This window comes from Schistosoma mansoni (genome assembly GCF_000237925.1).
Source record: "Schistosoma mansoni, WGS project CABG00000000 data, supercontig 0224, strain Puerto Rico, whole genome shotgun sequence".
NCBI classification, from domain to species: Eukaryota; Metazoa; Platyhelminthes; class Trematoda; order Strigeidida; family Schistosomatidae; genus Schistosoma; species Schistosoma mansoni.
The window spans coordinates 38117-62817 of record NW_017386090.1 but is presented as its reverse complement, the minus strand read 5'-3'; the positions used below and the strand labels follow the sequence as shown (position 1 = coordinate 62817).

The 24701-nt window shown below is 34.3% G+C and overlaps 1 protein-coding gene and 1 non-coding gene across 2 annotated transcripts; one reads left to right on the top strand and one right to left on the bottom strand.

Annotated features, from left to right (window-relative positions):
• Positions 1–1915: 1915 nt before the first annotated feature.
• Smp_166860 (hypothetical protein) lies at positions 1916–23619 on the bottom strand (the record flags this gene model as incomplete). Its single annotated transcript, XM_018791843.1, has 10 exons — positions 1916–2078; positions 3106–3126; positions 6364–6375; positions 8294–8312; positions 12108–12127; positions 13302–13331; positions 16180–16207; positions 20350–20379; positions 22017–22058; positions 23595–23619. The coding sequence occupies 5 exons, from the start codon at positions 23617–23619 to the stop codon at positions 13304–13306; spliced, it is 153 nt and encodes a 50-aa protein (XP_018647284.1). The 3' UTR covers positions 1916–2078; positions 3106–3126; positions 6364–6375; positions 8294–8312; positions 12108–12127; positions 13302–13303.
• Smp_tRNA_01452_Pseudo_TTG.1.1 lies at positions 17431–17503 on the top strand. Its single transcript has one exon. It is a non-coding gene (tRNA).
• Positions 23620–24701: the final 1082 nt, after the last annotated feature.

The following is a 24701-nucleotide window of genomic DNA, read 5'->3' as shown; positions in this document are numbered from 1 at the left end:
TGACTTCGGTTATGTAGAGTAACCGCAATCTAGCTTCCTGAGGTGGATTTTCTGGAACTTGATGATAAACAGGGAAAAATTCTTCTATTTAATATGTTCACTATCTGCCAAGTGAGGAGGAATAGTGCGATTGATCGATTTAGTAACTCTTTTTCCCAACCATGCTGTTACAGGTTCATGAACACGCAAGGATAAATCCCTCTGAGTACGGCCTATATAACTAGCTTCACAGGAGCAGTTGGATCGGTACACACACATAGAGGAGCCCATCTTCGGTAATCCATCCTTGATTAGTTGTGTGAGTACTTGTTCAGTTGCTAAAATTATATGTAGCTCGGCGAATTGAAATGTCCTTTCAACAGGTCTTTTCAGTCGACGTGTTAAAATATCACCAGCTATATCCCATTTTTATTTATTTGGATTTGTTCGAAGAGTATTCAAGGTAATTTATGAATTTCGTACGAATTCCATTTTCAAACCTTTAATTAGGTGAAATCATCATTTAAACAGGGATATACTGATTTTCTATATAATCTGGCAACTGTTTACAATCTTTTCTTCCGTTAATGTGGATAGTTAGTAATAAGAAATACGCTAGATGTGTTTTACATCTCGGAAATAATTATAAATCTAATTGTAGCTCTAGCACAAATTATTCGACTTTCTGGTGTAGAAGTGTGTCATGACCAGCAACTGGTCTCTCTGTGTTGTTATTATCTTCCATAAAATCGAAGATTACTTCACATCCAATTATCCCTCAGAACTAATATAAGTTAGTCCTTAACTACCCTTCGGATCCTAGATATTTCAAAATTCAACATTCAGTTTCTAACCTTATTTTTCACTTCTGTTAAGAAGTATGCTTATTTTGAACGAAAGATTGGATGACATTTAAAGTTTGATATTTTGGGTGGGTGACACAACACATATTTGTAGACTATTCATAGTGTTTTATAATTTTGAAACTGATGAAATATATAATTCATTGTAAGCAAAGATGGATAATGGCTAGCAGTGGAATCTAGGACGCGCGTTTCGTCCTATTTGGGACTCGTCAGCTGATGTACCTGCATCTGAGTTGATGTTCACTCTGGGTCTCGAACCCAGTACCTTTCGCTTCAAATGAAATATATTTCATGTTTTATAACATTTTGAGGTTTATTAAATGGTGATCTAACCTTAATCGATTCATGATCTCAATTAAAAACTCAACAGTCTCAACAACCTCATACTGATAAATGATTTTTGGTTTTTAATATTCTCATAACTGAACACAAATATTTCACATTTGGAGATTAATGGTAAAACTGTGATCATTAAATTATCCAGGTGGCATGAAAGTTAGTTAGCATATTGATGATGAGCAGTCCAGACAATTTATTTCATTGATCATCGCTAAATCTGCACCAGAAAGCGGTTAACGAAAGTAAATACAATTTTGTGATTTGGATTTAAAGATTGCATACCAGATGAGATTGAAAAAACTATGCTATGTCCTCTGTTGGACGACTTCCGAAAACTACGACGGAACCCTCAGAGGCCCTAAAGGAGGCGAAGAGTTTCCATCCAGTCAGAATGTGATGGGGCTTTCTAGAATATCAACGTAGCATGCTAATATTAGACAGCAGCACAACATATCCCTTTGTGGATTGGCTGGGTTATAATGTTGGTATAACAAACGCTAATATTAATAAAATGGCCATGATTTTCTGTACATTTTGGTTATCACCCAACAGAGAATTCTCAAGTCTTCTTCTGTTTTCTGATTTGCGACTGTGGGGTTCTATACGTACGAGCGCCGTAGTAGTATACCGTATTCTGCGTTGATCAAGTAGTGAACTTGAAATCCTCTATTTAGTTAACTATAACAGATCTCTTTTTATCTTATTATAGTTTGTAATAAAAAAATCCTCATCACAGACATTGGTTTATATTAACGTCGTTGCATATTGAAACATGTAGGAAGTTTAACAAAATGTAGGATATAAAAACGTGTAGTTTAATGACCGTAATTACAATTATTTCAATTATATCCAAATCATTCCTGAAAACTTTTATATTGCACGTTGTTCGTCTTCCTGAAATGAAAATGAGCAGCGCACGATAAGCTATAACATTTATGGATCATTCTGCAAATATATGGGCCAGGTTCATCAGTAATTACACAAACGAGTGTGATTTTCTCATTAGAGAGTATTCCTGTATACGTATCAGTTTATAGTTTGGATACGACAACACAGGAATTTATGTTGGTGTCTGAGCGAATAGTGTTTTTTCTATTCATCGTAACGTTAATAACTTCGAAACATCATTTCAGATGTACTTTGTATACTTATAATAAACTATCAGAGATCACAATATGTGCTAAACGAGATTTTTAAAAAATCTTTCATTAGGATGATGTATTCTGACTGAAGAAGCACCACAGATCCTTTTTGTGGACTCCCATCATCATTCTCCGTAAAAATTGAGTATGATATTCGAAAGCGGAAGCTCTCATAATAGTCGTATACTGAATAGTGTCACTAAAGTCATTGTTAGCAGATATATATAGTACTTTCTGAATACATTTGTTTGTAAACATACAATCTAACATTAAACCATTTAATTATTCACTATGCTGCATTATCTGAATTTCATGGTTCATGGCCTCTACACAACAATGTATAAATTGATAACATAAAGTTACGTAACGTTGTTTGAAAGAGAAGGTTCTTGTCAATAGATCATCTACACGTTTCTATAATAACAGCTTGGTAAACACTTCATACCCTTATACATGGAATTTCGCCAACATTATTATCATACTACTACTACTACTCACAATCACACAACATCCCCTTCATTTCTACATTCTAGTAAGTAACACTCATATTTATTATTCTGTTTAAACAATCCTAGAAATTCTTCCTTTCAATCAGAACTCATTGTGGTTATATATTGGTGAAAAGATAATTTGTACTGAAGTAAATAATTAACTACATATTTCTTTAATTCTTTGCAAATTCAGTCTACAATATGAAAAACCTTACAAGTTACAAAGTCATTGAAATCTATGGAGACTCAGTCAAATAGCAATATAGTAATAATGTTGATATAACTTACCTCTTCCGATGCTTAAGTCAACTATAAATCAAAATGTTCAATACGTTTAACAAACTTGATACCAAGTTGAACACAAAAGGTAGATAATTTTAATTATTATCAGAAGGGGGTTTTGTGGAGTTCACAAATCAATATAAGCTAGACCACAATTGGAAACGTGGAAGCACTGGATGACTGTTTCGTCCTAAAATGGGGCTCTTCAGAAGTGCATATCTACGATCTCTCATGCGGGATTCGAACCCAGGACCTGAAGAATTCCATACTAGGACGAGACGGCTGTCCAGGGCTTTGAGGTTTTCCATGATGGTCTAGCTTCAATGGACTCGTGATCTCAACTATTAAAATTATTAAATACAATCAGTTTAACTGTAAGAAGTTTTAAATTATCTTTTTTAATTGTGACTTGAACATTCAATGTCCTATTAATATGAAACCATCACATAGTTTCGATAGAACAATATGAAGACGGAGTTGATCTGAAAAATGTGATGTATTTGGGCTATACATTTCGAACAACCTGGTCACACATATACTTGTCAGGGCATTTTATATGAAGATTAATAAAGGTCAGTTAAATGAAAGTTCATGTGGAGAAAGGTATTACAGGGGAGAAAAACATTTTTTTACATCGTATAGAAAAAAACAAGAAATTGTTGCGTTATCCTAGGCCATAGAATGATTTAGGGATTACCAGGGTAAGTTCAAGGTTAAGACAAATTAGAAGGGGTTATGTGGAGATTTCAGTATTTTTCAAAGTTGAAATCATGAGTCGATTGAAGCTAGACTACCATGGAAAACCTGGAAGCACTGGACGGCCGTTTCGTCCTACTATGGGACTCCTCAGCAGTGCGCATCCACGATCCCGCATCGCGAGATTCGAACCCAGGGCCTACCAGTCTCGAGCCAGAGCCCTTTAACCGATAGACCACTGAGCCGGCCGGCATCCAACGGTGTTAATGTCTAACTTCAACCGATCCACGAAATTGAGCAACCATTCACCAATGTCATCAGTGAGTTGATATCTCCCAACAGACGTGGGTGAACTCCACTGGTCACTGCTTCCCACTAGAACTCCAGGACATGTATCTTGAAGTCAGTCACTAGTGAGCAGTGCTTCCAGGTTTTCCATGGTGGTCTAGCTTCAATCGACTCATGGTTTCAACTTTAAGACAAATTGTTTTTGTACACATAAGAGGGGGGTTTTATATTTACTAATAGCCAAGGCTTAAATAAACCTGAAAATTGGTCCTCGACAATTTGTTCTATACAACATTTTAAACGCTGTATTGATATCAATTTTGTGCCCCGTTTCAATTATATGCTTCGCCATTGATGAACATGGTTTTTCATCTCCCACGTTGATCGAATCATTTGACACTAAATGACTTTGAAGACATCTAGGCGCATGTTCAATGACCCTTAATTGCATTGCTCGATTACTTCTCCCTATGTATATAGACAAAGTTAATTATTCATCATATACGTATGTATATATAAGACTAGTTTTTATGATAAGCACCAACTTATGAAGAACTTACATGGAAAGCTAGAATAAACAGGATAAAGAAGTAAGCAATTTCGCAGGATGTAATCTACACATTATAACTTATTGTCTTTCCAAAAGAAGGTAGATGTTTCCCTGGTTCATTTGCAAAATCGAATCAAATCATTTGCAAATCAAATTTACCAGTTAAACACTTCCACTTTATAATCTAACAGTCAATTTACGAGACATTTTGTTTTCCATATCAAACAATGATCACCTTATACATTGTGATCAAATAACTTCGTTATTATCCAATACCAACTAGGTGTCGGTAGATACATATGGACATTTATTACATAAATGTAGATTTTTAATAATGGGACATTTGAGATTCTCTACGAAACTATTTCTATGGTTCGTTTATACATTTAAACAAGCAAGATATTCTATTTATAAGTAGACCTTACCATCTTCATTAGCGTAATCCGTCTTCAGTTAGAATAAGACATTTTGGGAAACCTTCTAGCTTGTATGCAATCTGAAGATGAACTTAGCTATTCATCAATGAATGATGATAATTCATTTTGTCTTGATGAAGATTTTATCCTTGAATCCTTTAAATTTCCAACAGAGTACTGATCGTTGGATAAACTTTAGTGGATTTTTGACAGTCTGTTCAATATTAACTATAATCTTTTCTAAAAGTGAAGGTCAACTTCCGGTTTAGACATTTTATAAGACCTACTTGTCAATAGATTTCTATTGTTTTATGTATTGTTAAACACTAAATTGATTACCAGAACGTGGATTTGTGCAAATTGTAGTAATTTCAACAGTTGAATTCATGAGACGAACTAAGCGAGAACACCATTGAAAACCTAAATGCACTGGATGGCTGTTTCGTTCTAGTATCTACACATATTTTGTATTTCACAATGAACACATGAATATGGGAATTGAATTAAAAAATTCTTAAATAGTACTATACAAATCAGTTTCTTCCAAACTGATTAAGTTTCTCTTCAAGTTTTTCAATATTTAATTTGACTGATAATTGTTCAAAAGCTCTTGAAGTACTTTTGAAGAAATTTGTTTTTGTATTGGTTGTTTGAATTTTCCCATTGATGTTTATGACTGGAGTTGGTCAATCTCTTATAGGCATATGTGGATCCTTTACGGATCGCCGCAATACTACCTTAAATCACAGGTATTATAAGCCGAGATGAATGATGACTAGCAATTGAATCCAGGACGCGTATCTTGTCCAACTTGCTACTCGTCAGCTAGATGTACCTGCATCCCTAAACTGAGCGGATAAGGCGATGGCGTTTGAAGAGGATGGTACTGGATGCGGTTCCAGGAGTGAACATCAGCTCTGCGATGGTGCTACATCCAGATGATGGGTTTCAAATACAACGAAATGTGAGTCCTGGATTCCTCTACGAACCACCTTTCATCTTCATTTCTAAGGTTTAAGAACACTGTACAATCCTTAAATTATCCAAATCAGTACATATTGCTCTACATATAATATATTAGCTTGAAATGTAGATTATATTATATTTCAACATGTTTATATAATCCTTGTCTTGTTAACTTACTCAGGCTGAAACGAAAAACAAAATTATTTTAATGATTAGTTATACAGTTATATCAATAATAATGATCATAATCAACGTAGGGTAAACTGATTATTGTATAATGTAGTTGTTGGTGCTTGGTTTTTAACAGTGACATTTAGCATATATGAAATAAATATCATCAGTACTTACGAAACGGAGTGTCTGTAGAATCATTAAAAAGTTGGTTCAAGAGACTAACTGTGAAGTTAAATAAATGCTTGTTGAATCAGTTTTTTGTTGTATGATGTCTATAAAGTAGGATACAGTAACCACAATGTTATAAACCAAAATATACCTGGACAGCAGTCAGATTTTTGTTTAATGAACAAAACTATGGGTTCCATTACTTTTCTTCAAGTTCACAAATATTATCACTTTGGTAAAGTAGTAAACCATTTCATTTAGTTTGAATTTATCTCATTTGTTGGGCAAATGTAGAAGAGATGTATGCAATTTATGAACAGTTTTTAAAGTTATACTGATGCAGACGTAAAGGCAATGATTGGCAAAGCAACAACAGCATTCCTACAGTTGAAGAATATATGGAACTCAAAACAGCTGTCTGTCTACCAATTTCAAAGTGAGAATCTTCAATACGAACGTCAAAACAGTCATACTGTACGGAGCTGAAACAAGGAGAACTACTAAAACCATCATCAAGAGAGTACAAGCATTTATAAACAACGGTATGCGTAATATACTGAATGTCCGTTGACCGGATACCATCGGCCACAACCTATTCTGAGTGAGAAAAATCCAATTTTTAACTGAAGAGGAGATGAGTAAAAGACGTTGGAGGTGGATAAGACATACATTGAGGAAATCATCAGACTGAATCACGAGGCAAGCGTTAACTTGCAATCGTGAAGGTAAACGGAAATGTGAAAGACCAAAGAACATACTACGTTGAGTATCGGGAGCAGACATTGAGAGGATGAATAGCAAGTGAAAAGAAGTGGATAGGATTTCCCAGGACAGAGTTGGATGGAGAGTGCATGTGGATGGCCTATACTCGTCTACGATGGGTAACAGGCATAAGGAAGTTAAAATATTATAGATATTATTTTATGTATATTGTACAAAAATTAGAGGACTTGGTAAATTGCCTCAAGATCAATATTCAGCTTGATTTTTAAAAATCTCGACATTCAGTGTTAGGTCTATCTGAATAGGCTTTTATTGTACTTGTTTCATAGCTTCAATTTTGACATCAGGCTAATGTCAAACACCATGAATATCAACTGCTGAAGTCATGATTTTTAGTTACCGTCAGGTTAAATACATTTAAACATGTTTAGGTTTATTGCATTGGTTAAACATGATTGTGTATATACTAGAAAGATGTCTGACAATGATACAGCAGTTCACAGTTAATAAAAATGATGATTACATGTTTTGCATATATTAAGCTAAATGATTGAAGCTTGATTAGTTGAAACCCTCGTCGTTGAAGACGAGATTAGCTAAACAACGGCAAAGAAATAACCATTCGTTGATGACATAGATATATCTTTATACATAAGCATTTAGCTAGATATCTCTTTTTGTACAAAGCTGTTCATGCTTTTCTTAGCTCTTGTATTTAGTTGGTCAATATCAACGAAGACCAATCTCTATATCTTACAGATATTAACCGATATCCTTTAATACATTTACAACAATTCACTGTGACAATGATTGAAAACATTCAACATATAGCTTGAATCTCCACTTTCCATAAAACATGGATAAAACATTCTTTCAAAACTCATACAATTAAAAGAATGAAGATTCAATTAAGGAAATTCCTGGATGCCTCAAATACCATACATTAAATACATTATTTGCACATCTCCCTTCAGTTGTCCTTCACATACTTTTTTATTCCTCTAATTCTGTTGTTATTACAAACGCTGTCTGTTTTCTTTCCTATTCACTTTAATTCAAGTTTCTTCTGGTAGGCATTTCACTTTTGATTGCTGCTATATACTACTCATATCTATCAGCACAAGTAGCATGCACCACAATAAAACAGTACTGTTTGTACAATTGTAAATTTACATTGAAGACATTCAAACTTTCTCTAGCCCATTCTACTTACGTTTTGTCAAATAGACTCACTATAATGTTAAAGAAAATTGGAAGTATCAGGAGGAGTATATCAAACTTTGGTACATAATAGAAAACTTATATATTCGAATGTTTTCGGATTATAACTTACACAATAAATAAAGAAAATACCTTGGTAATGATTCACTTATCAACCCTGACTGTTTTCATATGAGCATATGTGTATGTACACTTCTTATCCTATTCATCACATATCTGTAACTTATTCTTGTCTGAATATAAATATCGATTAACGCTTGATTAATGCGAGTCGGTTTACCCGCCATCGCTAATGCGGTTCGTTTTCGCTTCTCTCTCTTCCATTCACTTCATCCTTCTGATTTCTTGTCCAGATCAATGAATGTACAAAATATATGTGTTCGAAATCCATTCTCGTATTTGACTTATTTAATTCCTTTATTCACGAATGCGGATTAAGTGACGTATTACATACAACGATAGACAGGATGTTTAATTTGACAACAATCGTTCATACGATCTTATTGGAGTCAGATTGTAGACCCCACAACTACACTACGATCTTTCATTCATTTTTAGGTTGTAATTTTGCTATATATATTCTGATATGCTGAATTGTGTCAGTGATTGATATTAACTATACTATTAAATAGAAGTAATCCAACTCTAATTGTCTTATACATTACTACATATTACTGGCTATTTCAATAGATAAGATGACAATCATCACATAAATAGATATTTTGTATTATTCACTTATATACGAGATACACCTACATAGACAATTATGGTAAACAAGATAATCAAAATATGAAGTGTTGACAAAGCAACATCACTGTGATGTAAACATCTTCATACATGTATGTACTATCAGTTTATTGTTCTCTTTTTTGTTTGTTTTTTTACTGTACCACATCAAATGTCGCGCCTATATTTTATCAATTAAAGCAATAGAATAAAAGAAACTTACAGAACCTTTGATTTTAAAACAAAAAGGTAACCAAATTTGATTATAATCAAGGTTGAAACATGATGGAAAATGATGATACCTGTTTGAGAATGAATATCGACTTTAATCAACAATCAGTAATAATAGTCTGTTGTTCATATAATCTTATAAGTAAAATGATAATTTATTATCAGAAGGGGTTTCTGTTGACATTATATTAACCCCTCCTGATATTATTCAACATATGCTCACTAGTGACTGATTTCAAGAGGTATTTCCTTGAGTTCTAGTGAAAATAATTGACCAGTGGAGTTCAACCAGATCTGTTGTGAAATAGTAACTCATTGAAGACAATGGTGGATGTGTGACTCAATTTCATGGATTAGTTGATGTTAAACATTAACACCGTTGGATGCCGACTCAGTGGTCTGGTGGTTAAGCGCTCGCGCGCGATACTGATATGTCCTGTGTTCGAATCTCACGAAGCGGGAGCCTATGTGCGCTGTACTGAGGAGTCCCACAATAGGACTAAACGGCCATCCTGTGTTTCCAGCCTTTTTATGTTATTTGTTACAGAAGCATTGGTTTCTTTATCATTTGTAGTAGGTATGTTATATTTTACATATATCTGATTCACAACACAGATATACAAATCAACAGTATTCGTTTCTAGTATTTCTTATCATATTTTACAATTATGTGTTCAAAAAAATAATCCTAGAAGTGACCAGGTTTCAGTTAAATACGACATTTAAATGTGTACTATGTGAATTGTAAGATAATTGATTGGAATAAAGATGGGTAACGTGGGTAACGCCTATAATGTAAAAGTGATGAATTCAGTGAAATGGTAACGCTAAAGTTGTACAGAGCAATTTAATAAACCATCAATACAAAGAAATTGCAATTACTGTTTTCTATATGTCCAATTGTCACTATAATGTTGAAAGATAAATTGTCTCGAGTAATCTCTTCTTCCTAAATTTATCAATTCAACTGATGTTATCACATAAGTTTTATTGGCAGAAGTTGTAGCAATGTGTATTTTTGTCTTTAAGAGCATCTTCAATTATGGTCAAGCAAAAGCATTGTTAAAACTGTTAACACTTCAATTCTACCTCATTCAGTACAAACAGACGATACAGTTTATATATAGCAATCATCTATAGTAATATATCGTGTTGACAGTTATCTACTTAAATCCATCAAACTTACAATCCTCTAAACGGTTGAACAACTATTCATTTCCATTTGCAATTATATTATTATCTCTCTCATCATATGTTACGCATCTTCATTTTGACTTTCGATCTCACAATTTCATTTAACATATGGACTCATTCAGATTAGAATCTTCACACTGACAACCTTATGTCATTTTATGAATAGTCCTAAGTCCAACTGATGGATGAGTCCTAAATGGGATGAAATACGCGTCTTGAATTCCATTGCTAGTCATCATTCATCTCTGCTTATAATACTTGTGACTTAAAGCAATATCAAAGCAATCCACATAAGTTGCACATATGACAATATGAAACTAAGTAACTGCAGTCATAAACATCAGTATGAATATTTAAATAACCAATACAAAAATGAATTAATCGTAACATCAAATACTACTATTTTCAGTGATGTATTTGCCTTAAACCTGACCACTTTTTAGATTATTGGGTACTATTTTGTGAAGTCTAAAGAGGAGTCCCACAATAGGACAAGACGACTGTCCAGTACTTCCAGGTTTTCCATGGTGATCTAGCTTCAATTGATTCCTGATCTAAACTATCAAAAATTATTTATTGGTTTAATTCATAAAGCTGATGTTCCGAGATTTTTTCATAAATAATTTGTGCATTCAAAAACAATTTGTTCTCATCCTAACCAACTCTGATTATACTGCTGACTTATTATTCAATGTGGTTATCACATTGTTTTTGTGTACTTTGTTTTTATCAGAAGCGATTTTCTATAGAGATTTTAGTAATTTTGAAGTTGAATTCATGATTCAATTGAAAATAGACCACCATGGAAAACCTGGATTCACTGGACCGCCACGCTTAAACTCCAGACCACCGAGTCGGCATCGATCCACCTCGTTACGGTTAACCACTAACCATTTAGTTGACCTTTTATCTTTATACATAAATGTTCCTAACATTATTTTATTATTTATTATTTAAACACATAAATATTGGTACAAGGAAGCACCAGATACACATGCGCCTTACAAATCTCATTTGATTTGTGTGAGGGCTGGGATACTGCCAGGTGCCCAAACTGAAGCAGGTGGTTTTCTTAGGGGGCCACACCCGGAGTCTTTGACCTAAAGATCTGATCCACAAGGCAGTGGAGCATCGTAAGGAGATGCAGTCCCATGGTAGCCGATGGCGAACGAATGATTCATACACCAATTGTTCCCTCAGGATACTGGAGCCCATGTGCACCATTTGTTTGGAATCAGGGTTTTCCAACCCCTCTAGGTGGATCCTCCACATCCACCAACCTGGTTAAAGAGCCGGACATTCGCTTTTCGTCCTCTCACTTTTGTGAACAACACCCCTGGTGTGAGAAGGCAGTGAGTAGGACTTCCCTGTCAGAGGCTATATATTCGCGTGGCCATATGAGAGCATTTCGAGAGGGAGAGCAGACTCTCCCCACTCTTGGCCGTATCAGGACATTTGGGGGCATGTTCCTAACAAGTATATGTATGATCAGATTGTTCGAAATGTATTCCACAAATATATTACATAATTCTGATAGTCTTCATTTTCTCATTGCATCATCATAAATTGTATCAATCAAATCATCTTTTCCTAGTGCTTTATTTTAAACACAATACATTTTCAACGGGTCATAACATCTTAACACGGATTTGTACTTACTTTTCCATTAAGTCATCTAAAATGTTGAAATTCAAATACATTAATATTTACTCAGATAACCACCAATATCGAAACTCTTATCACCTATGTTGACACTCACAATATTTCACTAAGGCTATTCAGTGTTGTATACTGAATACTCAGGATTAGGGAAAAGATTCACATAGTCATAATTTAGTTAATTCATAATCAAAACCCAACCAATCTGAAACTGTCTGTGAGGAACTCAGTTTGTTGAAACTTTCAACCGTTCTTTAGAATCATCAAGATACTAACGATATCAAACATCTTACTAAGGCTTATGTGAACGAATTAATGGATATAATTTGTTATTCTTGCTTTTCGTAAAAGAAAATCTGATAAGATCCTAGACATGATGTTAAGGTTTGTGGCACATTATTCGCACAGTTTGTGTTTCTGAAGAAATAACTCTTCTTCACCATAGTCTGAGGGTTGATAATCACTAAATACTGATCAGATTGTGATCGGTTTAAAATTACATGATTCATGATAGATTATTGACCGATTATGAATCACCATTTCGTTTCTGTTTTAAAATGTTGATAACCTACGAGTCTAATCATATTAAGTAATTTCCTTGCTGAGACAGTGGTGTTATATCCGATTAAAGATGAAACTGCTTCCGAACACCGATTGCGTCGTACAAAGTTTGTCATAATTTACAATCAGAAATTTAAATTCGATATCATATATCTCAACGAAGTACCATGAAGTTCACGAATTAGGTCATTCAATGAACATAATGGTCGTTATAACGACCAAAATATCTTGTTTCGTGTGAGCTCAAAAATCACAAGTACTTTCTCTTGTGACTGAACGTATTCTAGAATACAAATATGTTATGTGTGCACGGGTTAATTTTATTAATCTCGATTTAATTAATAATGGTTCTATAAAGGATCATAATCAAACATCTTGGATTAATCCTTCCATTGAAGTATAGTGTCCTCTGACCAAGATTTCGGTAATATGTAAAAAAACAATGCAAACCTCATAGAAAGTCAATCTCAGTTGAATGCCAAAGAACATCCTTAATTTACTACAGTGAATTCTTATGAGCATAAAACGTATTCAAAGATTTTATTTTAGATTAACTGAGACGGTAAGTAGATAAAAACACAATCATTTGATTCAAAGAACAACCAAGGATTAATACTAATCTTTCTTACTTTTAAGACCGAAGAGAGTTCTCAGCAGCTCTAGATGACAATACAGCAGTACAAAATGCATGTCACATTATTTTATTATTTAGATTGAAGGAAGGAATGCAACAGTGAAACTCCTATGGCACTCAGAGATCTGCTCTTGCAATAATGATAAAACATAAAATTTATCTTTCATGAGTAAAATTCACCAACAGTATTTCAACAAACTACATTTTAAGATTCAAGTAATTAAATGATAGTAATCTTGAATAAGTCAACAACCTACAAATCCGAGTTATAATTTCATCAAACTACTGTTTTATCAGATAATAAACTTTCAACAATAAACATCTGTAAACTGTTAACTTTAACCATGAGTTTGGAGTTGTGGAGCTTTTTGAGTTTTGATTGAGATCACCAACCGATCAATGTTAGACCACAACTGAAAACACTGAATCACTGTATGGCAGTTTCGTCCTAGTATAAGACTCATCAGAAGTGATTATCCACGATACCACACAAGGAACTCGAACGCAGAACCTTTGATCTCACACGAACGTTTAACTTTTGGACCGCTGAGTCGGCATCCAGTGGTGTTAATATTGTAATATTGATTGTTTTGAAATGTAATAAGTTAAGATTTAAGTTTGTTCTCAGAAATTTTCTTAGTTATCAATTATTGTGAATACTGTAATAACATAAGTTTCTGATGTATGGCTGGGAATGATAATGACTGATTGTCTGCTTCGTCAGACATGTGGATATTCTGACAGGTGTTAGATGAGTTATATATTCCCCTATCCTTATCATTTATTACTATTATTGAATGATTGTTGATTGTTGTTGTATTGTGTCGGGTTTTGGTGTGGAAATATATTGACGTTCTAGTCAGTCCAATCACATTTTCTTGATCAAAGTTGTGTTGAAGTCCTGTATAATAAACATTGGGAGGTTATCGAGTATAGATATTCGTCTAAGGTAAGTTAACGTCTCATTGATGTAAACAAGGAAAATGGACCGTTATAACAGTTTCTGCAGCTGATTTAACATTCAAAATGAAAGAATGTCTTATATATTTAGTAATTCTTTTTAACCATCTTATTCTAAACAAAATAATACAAAAGAGTACTGAACACTTAGTATTGAATAACTCCATACTAAGATGAAATAGCTTTCTTGTACTGGCTGGTTGACTAATGTCATTCAATCTACTCACATAACCATCTGAGTCCTGATATATTTTTGAATTAAATTTTCATAGAAATAATAGTTACAAAATATTTTAAAACTTGTCTACAAAAACTGAACTTACCAAGGAAATAAATGAGCCAGCTACGAAATTTGGAACTCCCTGTATTGAAAACAATTTATTTTAAGTAACAACGATTTATTTTAAAGAAAGATGGATATTAGATAGCAGTGGAATCCAGGAAGCGCGTCAAGTCCTATTCGGTACTCGTCAGCTGGATGTACCTGCATCTCAGGGTTGATGTTCACTGTGGGACTCGAACTCAGTGCCGTTCGTTTCAAACATCATCACGTTATCCCAGAGTGAACGCCAAATCTGAGATGCAGGTACATCCAGCTGACGAGTCTCAAATATGACGAAACGCGTGTCCTGGATTCCACTGCTAGCCACTATCCATCATTGCATATGATAATTGTGAATTAAGGGCAAATCGAGGCATTACGCATAGTATGCACATATGCCAATAAGAGACTGATCAATTACAATCCTAAACATCGAATGAGAAGAATCAACCAAACAATACCAAGTGTATTTAACCATTTATTTTATTCAGTTCAACTAACGTTAATTAACATCATTGGGTTATAGTTTAAATCAGATGTTAGTCAAGTCAATTATCATGGTCCATTTTATGCCTTAACAGAATTTTAATTGTAATGTTTACAATGTAAAAGTTTATCTAATCGCATACATATTTGTATGTTAAACCTCTTCAAAAACAACCAAAATTCATAATTTATTGAATATGAAATCAATCTGACAGATCAAAAGTCATTTTTCTTCTGCAGAAAATATCTAATTCATTTGCTGAATAGTAGAGATCATCATCAAACGGGAGGTTCGCCATTGACATTATGGACGGTTCGGCATTACTTTGGCAAGTTTTGCTGACTGTTCATGCTCAAAACTGGTCTACTGGTTAACTGATGGTGGTTGCTTTTCAGTGTTCTTGAGGATCATGGTCATTGTAAGGTATGTCGCAATTGCTAACGGTAATGAGTTTGACTGTAGTGCAAGTGGAATGGGTCAAATTTGGCCTGTTCATGCTGTGCATAATTGATTTACGCGATCATTGATCAGAATAATTATACATTTGATATGAATGTGTATATAAATGGTGTGAATGGTTCACCAGAGTGCTTGGTACCTGTGCGGCTGCGGCACAAGATTAAGCTGTACTATTTAGATTGTAGTGTCAAAGCCTATATGGTGTCTGGCTCTCCTGTTTAACGGGATTGAGCTGTACTGTTTGGGTTGCCACGTGAAAGTCTGGGTAGTGTCTTGTTCTCCTGAAAACCAATGCAAAATTACCCTGACCCACAAGGGTATACTATATTATATAACTTCACATTTGTTAACTATACGAACTGTTCTGTAATCCAATGAAATGATTGTTTCATAATAATAATTATACTAAAGATATATTTACAAGGATAGATTTAATTGAATACAAATGCAAGCACTTACAATGTCTAATCAAATAATAAGTAAAAAGAATACAGTTATTAATGACCGATATAGCTTTGATGTGATAATAATCCAAACAATACGATTTAGTATACAACTAATATTGTCTCATAGATTGATATGGGATAGAGCAATTATAATTATGTAACACAAGAAGTTACATGGAGTTACATGGAGTTGACTCACCTTGAACTCACAGTAGGTGTAACTTCAGCTGAAATTCCATTATTGAGCAAAATACGAGTGAATAACCGCCAGTAAGCATTATTTGTTTAGGTTTGAATGTTGTAAAAAATGTAGCTATTATATACACATATAATAAACACCTATAATTTAACCATAATTTCTTGATGAAACCATCATCAAATGCCTTATACATTTATTAAACTTCTGTGTTAAGTAATTAGATCTTTACACAAATCCCATTTTCGACATCATATGTTGTTGGGATTACTTACTTACTCCTGTTACCCGTTGTAGAGGAGCATAGTCCGCCCACCAGCATTCTCCATCCAACCTTGCCCTGGGTAATCCTTTCAAGTTCTTTCCAATTAACATTCATCCTTTTCATATCTGCTTCAATTTCCCGGCACAATGTATTCTTTCACCTTCCTCTTTTCCGTTTCCTTTTACCATTCCAATTTAACATTTGCCTCGTGATGCAGTTTGATGATTTTCTCTTATCCACTTCAAACGTCTTCTAATCATCTCCTCTTCAGTTAAAAGTTGGTTTTTCTTATCTCAGAGTAGGCTGTTGCTGTTGGTATCCTGTCAACGGACATTCGGTATTCTACACAGATCATTGTTTATAAATACGTGTACTCTCTTGATGATGGTTTTGGTAAATCTACACGTTTCAGCTCCGTACAGTATGACTGTTTTGACGTTCGTATTGAAGATTCTTACCTTGATGTTGGTAGAAATACAGTTGCTTTGAGTTGCATATATTCTTCGACTGTAGGAATGCTGTTGTTGCTTTGCCATTCCTCGCCTTTACATCTGTATCACATCCTCCTTGTTCATCAATGATGCTTAGGTTATTATTAACTGATCATTGGATAAATCGATGTGAAAGAAACCAAGTGTCCGCAATATATCTCTTCCAGTATTCTTTATGAGTGCATACACATTAAATCAATTTTAACCCATTAATCGCTTACATAGCAATCATTATAATTTGTACATATGCTGGGTCCTACGTTGTAGCTGACTGACTGATATGTAAAATAGTAATTTAAATATTGTAGAGATAAAAGTACTCACGTTTACTGGATAGGTTCATAACAAAAACAATTATATTTAGTTAATATGACTTTAGTTCAAACTGTAGTATTCATGATCTCACGTGTTTATAGAGTTTACTGATGTACAGTACAATATCTGATGATTATAATAACATTATGTAAAAAAAATCAATACTTTTATCAGTAAATAACTGTATTAGTTGGCCGAGCGGATAACGCGATGGCGTTTGAAGCGAACGGTACTGAGTTCGAGTCCCAGAGTGAACATCAACTCTAAGATGCAGGTATGAAACGCGCGTCCTGGATTCCACTGCTAGCCACTATCCATCTTTGCTTACCATGCTTGTGAATTAAGGCTATATCGAGGCAATACGCTCAGAATGTACATATGCCAATAAGAGACTGACCATTTGCAGTCCTAACACATCGATTGGAAGATACAATCAAACATTTAATATTGTGAGATCTTCAATTTACGGTCTCTATCAGTGAAACATTTGTGAATAGTGATGTTACATCCAAAGACATCATCTTTGTTCATTATTTCTACTAGGTCACTAACTGTTTCATTTTACAATAACACATAAATTTCACTGGTAAACATTTTGAAGATTCGTATTCCTTATTATGAATCCATACATTTGAAACATAATTAGCATATTAAAGTTAATCATTGATTGGTTGAAGTTAGACATTAACACCGTTGGATGCCGGCCGGCTCAGTGGTCTATCGGTTAAGTGCCTTGGCGCGAGACAAGTAGGTCCTGGGTTTGAATTTCGTGGGGCGGGATCATGGATGCGCACTGCTGAGTAGTCTCATAATAGGACGAGAAGGCCGTCCAGTGCTTCCAGGTTTTCGATGGTGGTCTAGTTTCAATTGACTCATGATCTTAGTTATATAAAATTACTAAAATCTCCACAAAACCTCCTTGTGATACAGTAAATCTATTCATTACTTAGTCATTAATAAACCATAAATATCTAAATGATCCCAAAACTTTCTAGTACTTTGATTTAAATCACTGGGTCACTGATTGAACCAACGGTTTTTCTGACGAATTATTGATTTTACAATCAATAATTTCAATCAGATAAAGATCTTAACATACTTGAAAATCGGTAGTTTGATTAAAAGGATAATGATTTATTATTGTATCACTGAGATAGCTCTATATACATGATGATAATCTATAAACGTTAAACCAAGAAACATATTAGATTTTGGTCATTTTCCATCTTTTGACGTTGATACTGAAATAAACCATGTTGTTAGTCATGTACTGGTTGACAGATGATGAAAGTACAAATGATTGTTGCTTTAGAAGAGTGTAACATCCTAGTTATGAATATAGTTCAGAAAGATTGCTACTAAAGTCCTGAATATTTCGTCGTGTTGAAGAATAGTTAAAATCGATGAATTTGTCATAAGTAATGGAATTATGTTAGGAGCGCAAAAGTAAAAGAATGCAACCTAAGGAGTTGTTTTATTTAACTGTAGTAAATGTTTTGAATTAAGCATAGAGAACTCAAGTAAAGACATTTTATAAAGATTCTTGATTATATGGCAGACATACTTCAACCAACTACAATATACACGAACGACGTATAGATGCTTTCAATTGTATGGACAGTACAATGAATCTGTTACTTACAGGGGTTGCTCTGTAAACTCCGCTAGAGGGATTCGACCTCAATATATCAAAATGATGTGAAGAAGTCTACAAAGTTGCATTGCCATCGTATAAATACCTCCAATGTTGGCTGTTATGAAGCGGCATGAATTAGCTTTGTACAAAATCTTTTAGAATATAAGTACACATACATTATATGATGCAAGATTTATGTGCTTTATGTAAATTCTCTGAGTAATGTTTACTGGTTAGCGTTTTTTTTAGCGAGTTGGTTTTCTACGGGATAGGGTCGTTAATCTCATGCCCAACTCTCCTCCTTTATCTAGGCTTGGGAATGACAGCAGCCCCCGGAGGAGCTACAGACGGAGTTTTTACATTTAATAGATATTTAATTGATCAATTATGTAATCTACTTTCAAATATAAACTCCTACAGCGTCCTCAGCCATCATATTGAAGGTTTTTTTGAATAGTTTTTTGATATCACTGGATGGTGTTAATTCAGTCTAATTGATTTCAATAGTTAAAAGTGAATTGTTAAAGAATAAGTAAAGAAGTACTATGTGGAACAGTTTCATTATTATCGGACCTATAACAAAAGGACATCAAAGAAGTCAATTCTGTACTGTACTTACTCTGACTTTGTGCCTATATTTAGATTAATAAATTACGCTTTAATTATTGACCAGTATTAAATGTTCCTTGTTTGTATTTGATAACTGTATAAGAATCAAAAAGTCCTTTCTATACAAACCATTATTGATCTGTGTTTTTAAAGTGACAAAAAGAAAGTATCATCTGATCCCCTATAGTTTATTTAGCTACTGTATTGAATAATTTGTATTATATCCGGTGGAGAATTACGAATGGTAACTTTGAGGACCATTTATGAACCAATATTGTGTATATATTTTTATCGTATAATTGCTAAGTAACTAAACTACTCATATTCGTGTCCCCCTTATTATAAGCTTTATTTTGACATATTGACTATTATTATACGATTTACCATTCATAAGTTATCCCTAGTCCACTAATTACTGTTCCCCATATTCACAGTCACATTTGGCTAAATCTTGTACAAATATTATTTTCTATTTTATGGTACGATGTAGTCTGTCTGACTGGTATATAAACCCATAATTTTTGAGAATAATGATCCATGTCGCAGAGTCTGTTATTGGTGTTGTGGACTTAACTGAGAGGGCTAGGCAGAAAGCAGGATTGATAAGTACTCAAGACTACTCATACATCTTTTGTGTATCATTGCTCTGATCGATAATTCACTCCCCTCTGATTGGCGGGGATCATCACGTCACATATATTCACAGGGCACTCAGGCAATTGATATAAGAATTTGATAAGACATATTTATAATTAGATGGAAGCTATGGTAGAATACAATGAATTGGTTGACAACAAATGAATCGAAGTACTTCAAGTTTTACATCAAGTGTATTATTCTTTAAATGTTGAACTTACTATTATTCACTTTTGTGAGGACCGGAGAAGCTTAAACACAAACACATGAAATCGAATTCGATAAATATATTTGTTCAAGACAAAGTTTTAATATACTCTAATAACTGTTGAGAAATCACCTTTAAAATGTTCATTAATATTTCTACAATTGGAATGTTGAACAAGCTTATAATCTTCATTGCTAAAGTGTTACAACTTGCTTTGATCAACTTTTCGAAACTGGGGTCCGCGTGACAATCGTAACCAATGGTTGGAGACTCTGGGTGACATGGCTCAGAATCGATCACAATGGCGTAGGTGTATACACTCTTTATCTTCCCTTAAACCTTGAGATTAAAATTGCTTCATAACTTCTTTCCTTCTTATACTATATCCTTATATACAACCTTTCTTTATATACTACTACCACTCAATTAATTACTTTTATGAATCCGGTGTTCATCTTGTTGTGCTAACGAGGTATGGCAACTTGGACCGATGCATATATGTGCCTGGTCCTACGTTGTAGCTGACTGACTGGCTGACAAAGTCACCATACAACTAAAAGATGAAGAATAGCTGTGTCTATATGTAGGCTGTGGAAATATTAACCCTGGGATACTAAAAAATGAATCTTATTAACTTAAAAATATTAGAGAATTTAGTACAAATCAGAATTGCTTTAAAGTTAATAAATTGCCTCAAATGGTACATCATAATTAGCAATGAATATTATCGTAATTGCTTCAGATTATTACCTGTCATTATCAAAAGTTTACTGTGATAGTCAACTGGTTTCTAGAATGCTTGTCTTGAACACGAAATGACTTAAGACCATCAAAGATAAATCAAGCTTTAAAATATACTTCAAAATGTAAAAATCTAGAGAAGTATAAGGTTGTTGTAAGTACATTCATATTATATGCAGGTGTTATGTTTCACTGATATCCATAAATTTATCAAGTTAGGGGTGGTTTTTTACAGTTTCAAAGGATAAACGCTCCGAAAGCAAACCTGTGACTCTTTTTCCAACTATTTATCACTAGAACTTCCAAGTAATTAAACAGCCAATATATTACAATTTTCTGGTTAACGTGATGTGAGGGCACGTATCGGCAAAGCAAGAGCAGCATATTTACAACTGAAAACCATCTTCAACTCAAAACAATTGTCAACCAATACCAAGATGAGAATTTTTAATACAAATTTTAAGATAGTTCTACTGTATGGGGCGGCAACCTGGAGAACTACGAAAACCATCCAGAAGATACAGGTATTTATTAACAGTTGTCTACGCAAGATATTCAATATCCGATGGCCAGATACTATCAACAACATTCTACTGTGGGAGAGAACAAACCAGATTCCAGCGGAGGAAAAAATCAGGAAGAAACGCTGGAAGTGGATTGGGCACACTTCAAGGAAATCACCCAATCGCGTCACAAGACAAGACCTCACATGGAATCCTGAAGGTCAAAGGAGAAGAGGAAGACCAAAGAACACATTACGCCGAGAAATAGAGACAGACATGAGAAGAATGAACAAGAACTGGATAGAACTAGAAGGGAAGGCCCAGGACAGAGTGGGTTTGAGAATGCTGGTCAGCGGCCTATGCTCCATTGGGAGTAACAGCCGTAAGTAAGTAAGTAAGTAAATATATTACAAGTAATTGAAGAGTGAATGTTTACTTGGTTTTATGGCAGATGAATGAGTGCATCCTTCTAAAAGACCTAAAATCATAAATATGATAGAATATCAAGCATTTACAATATAAATTATATTGACCAACACATTTCAAATCATTTCCAATATCCAGAATCTTTCATAAAATGAAACAACTTTACAATATTTTTATAGTTGAATTCATTATTCAATTGAAGCTAGACCACCATGGAAAACCTGAAAGTAATGGACGACCGTTTCGTCCTATTATGGGACTCCTCATGGTTGTCTAGCTTCAATTGACTCATGATTTCAACTATGGAAATACTATATTCTCCACAAAACCCCTTCTGATCTATAATCATATGCTCACTAGTGACTGACTTCAAGAGATATTTCCTTGAGTTCTAGTGGGAAGCAGTGACCAGTGGAGTTCAACCAAGTCTGTTGTAGAGATATCAACTCACTGAAGAAAATTGGTGAACGGTCGCTCAAAATCGTGGATTGGTTGAAGTTAGACATTAACACCGTTGGATGCCGGCCGAATCAGTGGTCTATCGGTTAAGCGCTCGTGCGTGAGACTGGTAGGTCCTGGGTTCGAATCTCGCGAGTGCGGGATCGTGGATGCGCAATGCTGAGGAGTTCTATATTTTGCCGGAAATATCATATTGAATAAAGCCACTAATAATAATTATTATTATTTGTTGGTTTCAATAATTATTTCAATTACTTACTTACGCTTGTTACTCCCAATGGAGCATAGGCCATCGACCAGCATTCTCAAACCCACTCTGTTCTGGGCCTTTCTTTCTAGTTCTATCCTAATTTTGTTCATTTTTCTCATGTCTGTCTCTATTTTTCGGCGTAATGTGTTCTTTGGTCTTCCTCTTCTCCTTTGACCTCCAGGATTCCATGTGAGGGCTTACCTTGTGACATAAATTTATGATCTGGTTATTTAAATAATGTATAAATACATTATTTTAATAACCAGATCATAAATTTACTGGTAAGTGTTTAGTGAAAAACACCCAAATATTGTGGAATTCTTTGTGGTCAAACTTTGGCACTGTGTTTTTATAACATTTCAAAAGTTCGAAGAACTTCAATCACAAATTCGTACACTAGTAAAGTTAAAATAAAATACGTTGTTAACAATATCATATCGTTGTGCTTAGTTTTTCAAGGATATAACCCCTTTTCGTCTTTGCGAAGTAAGTTTTTTTTTTAATTTTTGTAATAAATCCTATATTTCTGTATATCTGGTTAACTCACGTTACTCATACAATTCATCGATATTTATCATAGACTAACCCTTTAAACTCAGGAAGTGTTGCGGAAAAGAGGAAGGTCAAAGAACACTTTACGTCGGGAAATAGAAGCAGACATGAAAAGAATGAATGTTAACTGGAAATAACTGGAAAGGATCACCAAGGACAGGGTTGGATCGAGAATGTTGGTGGACGGCCTATGCTCCTCCACGAGGGATAACAGGCGGAAGTAAGTTAACTGACATATAATTGAAATAAGATATAAATAAAATAAAACTTATTTTAAATATAAATAAATTTTAAAAATACCTCCCTAAAAATGACTGATATTCTTACCCAGCAATATGAACAATAGAATCATTTCTGTATGATCAAATTGTTAAAGTATTAAGGTATTAAATAAAATATCTGATATTTAAATAATCAATTTGATTGGTTATTTATTTATGAAACATACAAATTTGATTGGCTAATAAGATTGAATAATTCAACCAATAAAAAATTGTGGATGGGCTCCAAATAAAAAAAATGTTGTCCTTAGTTTCCTGTACAATAAAAATCATTGGAAATTATCAGAAAATAATTTTACTATTATTAGTACTATTATTTGAGCACATAGATAATGGTACAAACAGGCACTAAATAGATATGCGCCATACAAGTCACTTTTTTTGTGTGTGGATTGTGATACTGCCCGGGTGCCATGAACGAAGAAGGTGGTTTGCCTAAAGGGCTACAACCGGAGCCTTAGATCTAAAGGCATAGTTCACAATGCAGTAGAGCCAACATCAGGAGATTTAGTCCCGTGGTAGTCAGTGACCAACGATTGGTTCATATGCCATTTAATCTTTCAGGATCCTAGAGTCCACGTGCACCACTGGTTTGGAATCAGGGTTTTCCAACTCCCCTAGGAGGATCTTCCATTTCCACTACTCCAGTTAAAGTGCCGGATATTCGCTTTTTGTCCTCTCAATTTCGTAAGCAACAACCCTGGTTAGAGAAGGCCGTGAGTAGGACTTTCCTGGCAACGACTGTATACGTATGGACATGTGAGAGCATTTCGAGAGCGAGAGATGCCTATCCCCACTCTTGACCATACCAGGGCACTTGGGATATGTATTTAAAACTAAATTATCATGATTAAAATCATCATATTAGTTGAAATACCTTCAAAATGAAGTGTACAATTTTCTGTATAAATCTTTTGAGACCAAAAAATAGATCCAAGAATCCCGCGAGCAAGGACGTGGATGTGCACTGCTGAGGAGTCCGACAATGAGACGAAACGGCCGTCTAGTGCTTCCAGGTTTTTAATGGCTGTCTAACATCAATCGGTTCATGATCTCAATTGAAACTCAACAATCTCCATAATTCTATACTGATAAAACAGCTTATGTTGATTTATAAATTTTTTGCAAAGTTTGAAACTATAACATCAGAATT